The 3,238-nt window shown below is 33.0% G+C and overlaps 1 protein-coding gene across 1 annotated transcript; it reads left to right on the top strand.

Moving 5' to 3' along the window:
• Positions 1-1,468: 1,468 nt before the first annotated feature.
• LOC128162069 (neuronal acetylcholine receptor subunit alpha-7-like) lies at positions 1,469-2,967 on the top strand. Its single transcript, XM_052825258.1, has one exon. The coding sequence runs from the start codon at positions 1,482-1,484 to the stop codon at positions 2,694-2,696; it is 1,215 nt and encodes a 404-aa protein (XP_052681218.1). The 5' UTR covers positions 1,469-1,481; the 3' UTR covers positions 2,697-2,967.
• The last annotated feature ends 271 nt before the right edge of the window (positions 2,968-3,238 follow it).

Raw genomic sequence — 3,238 nt, 5'->3', positions numbered from 1 at the left:
TTTCGTCTGTGTGTAAAATATCAGTGACGTAAAAACTAATTAAATATAATGAAATTTGGATCTGGATCTATTTTTTTAAGAAATGTTTTAAAGAGACTCAAACACGATTTGATATCAAAATTTGTGCATTTTGAATGATAGACTAAAATTTAAATGTTAGATGACAAGTTACAAGTTTGATAAGGTAAGAATTCATTGTTATGTAAACAGGGCTCGAGTCTCATATTTGTTTACAAATAATGTTAAGTAAGGAAATTCCCATTTCTTCGACAAAATGACTCGTGGCAACCAAAATAAACTGATTAAATGTGTTCATAGATAATATTATCACCAAAAGAAAGAACCAATTGAATTGAATTGAAACTTATACCAATGCAACACAAATGTAAAAATAGCAAGACTTTGGTCGGCTTTGTTTTACAAAATAAAGAATTTCAAACTCTGCATCTTGCTTGTTACTCGATATTTGACTTTAAAAGTTTAAGGAATCATTAACAAAACCCATATTAATCATTCTACACATTAAGAATGAAAACAGTAAAATTTGAAAATGTTGAGCTCAAATGGTCCCTTTAACAGCAATACATGAACGTAATGTAAAACAAAAGTTTACATATGCAGTGACTAAGCCAAAATATATTTAGAATTTGCTGTGATAATGACGTAATGAGTTGCACCTTAGAGCAATTTAACACAATATGCAAATATTACTTAATATATACTTGTATATAACATGTGTACATGTTTTTGATTTTGTGAAATATATTTTCACTATATGTATCAACAATGTAGTTACTTTGCTGTGTGTATCAACAATGTAGGGACTTTGCTGTCTTATTCAACAATGTAAGGACTTGTAGTCAAATCAAATCAAATCAAAGTCGAGTCAAATCTTTTTAAAGACAGTCGTTGGAGGCTACACTTTAACTTCATTATTCTACCCAGCGTTTTATTAAGAAATCAAATAAAGAAATGTTTTTTAAATAAAGCTAATTTTAATATAGAGAATTGGAAAAGCATTTATGTCATCAAAATTAACCAGCATTTTATAATTTCCTAACCCATTCCATAAATAACTTTTTTTGCAATACGTTAATTTAAAAGCTTAATGTAAAATAGTTCAAGCACATTTAATGGTAAAAAGCATCCCTGAATTTTATTTGTTTTGGGTTGCAAAAGATGAACCAGATAATGGCACTATATTTGTGTAATCATTAGACATATTGAAATGGTCAATAATGAAACAATTGGAATGATCTCGGCGCTCATTGAATAATTCATAGTTAAATAATGGGATTGTACGTTTTAAACCGAGTGGCAAACAAGTTTTGAATGTATGAGTTTTGATCTCCTATCAATGGTCCAATTCTCAATAAAATTATGCATCCATCCAAATTTATCAACCAGGATATCGTGAATAAAAAAAGCGCTTATAAATACTTTTATATCTAGAGCACGAAGAGGAAATGCAACATTCGAAAATGAGTTACCAAATAATAAATTTGAATTTGACGGGTGTGATTTTCTTTTCTAGTCTTGTTCTTGTTCAAATAGCCGTGTGCCAGGGGAAATATAAAGCGGAGACAGAAACTATCCTGTTAGACACGCTGTTTACAAACTACACCAGATACAGGAAACCTGTTGAGTTGTATTCCAAAACAATCCCAGTTGGAATTAATTTATATATTCTGTCCCTCAACGAGGTGGATGTGAAATCGCAAACATTACACCTTGCATCTTGGTTAGAAGTCACGTGGACTGACGAATATCTTACATGGAATACGAGTGAATTCTCTAACATCCAGTATCTCCGATTACCTGCGGTCAAAGTTTGGGTTCCAGTCGTCTGTAATCTGCAAGAAATCTCTGGCAAAAAATGTGTGACCTACGGTTCAGTTACAAATTCTGGTAGTGAGGTGGGTGTTGAAAACACTGGTCGTGTTTTTCTCTCAGAAACTATTGAAAGTATTATTATTTGTTCATTTAACGTTCAAAATTTTCCCTTTGATACACAGACTTGTAGTTTTGAGTTCTTCTCCCCCAACTATTTTCTACAAAACATACATTTGGTCCAAAACCAGTCCAGCTTTCAATCAGGATACTATATACCAAATGAGGAATGGGATTTAGTTTCAACAACCGTGAAAGAGGTCGGTTATTACACTCTTGAAATGACAATAACCCTAAGAAGGATACCTTTATTTCCAACTTTGTCTTTGATATTTCCGATCATTGCCTTGTCAATCATGAACACTTTTTGCTCTCTATTGCCTATTGAATCTGGAGAAAAAATGGGAATGTCTATGGCCATATTTTTAACTTTCGCCGTGTTCGGAAGCATGATTAGTGACTCGATGCCAAAAAACTCGGTACATATCTCCTGGTTTAGCGTGTACGTTACAACTCAGATTATTCTTAATGGTTTCAGTGTTATCATGGTGACGGTTGTCTTGCACATTTATTACAAGGATGTCGTTTCATCACGTACATTAGATTTAGTAGAAGACAATTCTGGCCAAAGTGGTACTTTGCATGAAATGTTTGCGAAAAGAAGCTCAGTTCAGAGTGATATTCAGAACAAAAAACAAGAAAAAAAGATGTGTCAGGCAAAAAGACTTGACAGATGTATGATGATATTCACTATTTGTACCAACGTAGTCTCCTTCTGTGTATATGCATCACTTATTTTGAGTTAGGTTTAACAGTAGTTTTCAGTGTTTTAGCCTTATAGGATGGTGTTTTAGAATGAATTTGTCTTCGTGTGCATACCAATTTTTTTTTTGGAATATATCAATTACCGTATACAGAGAAATATTCGCCACTGTTTTATTTTTGGCCTTTTTGTCCTCATTGTCAGCGGGAGAATGTCTCAAATTCACGAAAAAAAAAACCCAACTGTTTTTAAGTGTACAAAGAGCGAAATTTACACTGGACGAAAATAATCCTGCATACAGTATTCCTTAAGTATTGTTACTTGTTCTCATCTTGTTCAGATGAGAAACTGTGTGTGTTCTCTCAGTTTTGTAATGCCTTGTTACAAACAATTGTACCATTCTACAATTTCATGTAAATTAGCCCGTCTGCATATATTCTCGCAAGAAGGTGAAATAACAAAACAACCTACAAGATATCTGATATGAGCAATAGCGCTTATTCTTATAGCTCTCTCTATTTAACATGTTTGCTGATCGATAGATAATACACCGGAAAGCGTGGCGGCCGTCTTTGCTGAATATTT

Source organism: Crassostrea angulata, chromosome 9, assembly GCF_025612915.1.
Source record: "Crassostrea angulata isolate pt1a10 chromosome 9, ASM2561291v2, whole genome shotgun sequence".
In the NCBI taxonomy this organism is placed as follows: Eukaryota; Metazoa; Mollusca; class Bivalvia; order Ostreida; family Ostreidae; genus Magallana; species Magallana angulata.
Note: the sequence above shows the minus strand (reverse complement) of the source record. Positions and strands in the feature narration are given on the sequence as shown.

Bases quoted from the DNA above. Each gene is read 5' to 3' on its own strand.
- LOC128162069 (XM_052825258.1), top strand. From the start codon at position 1,482: ATGAGTTACCAAATAATAAATTTGAATTTGACGGGTGTGATTTTCTTT.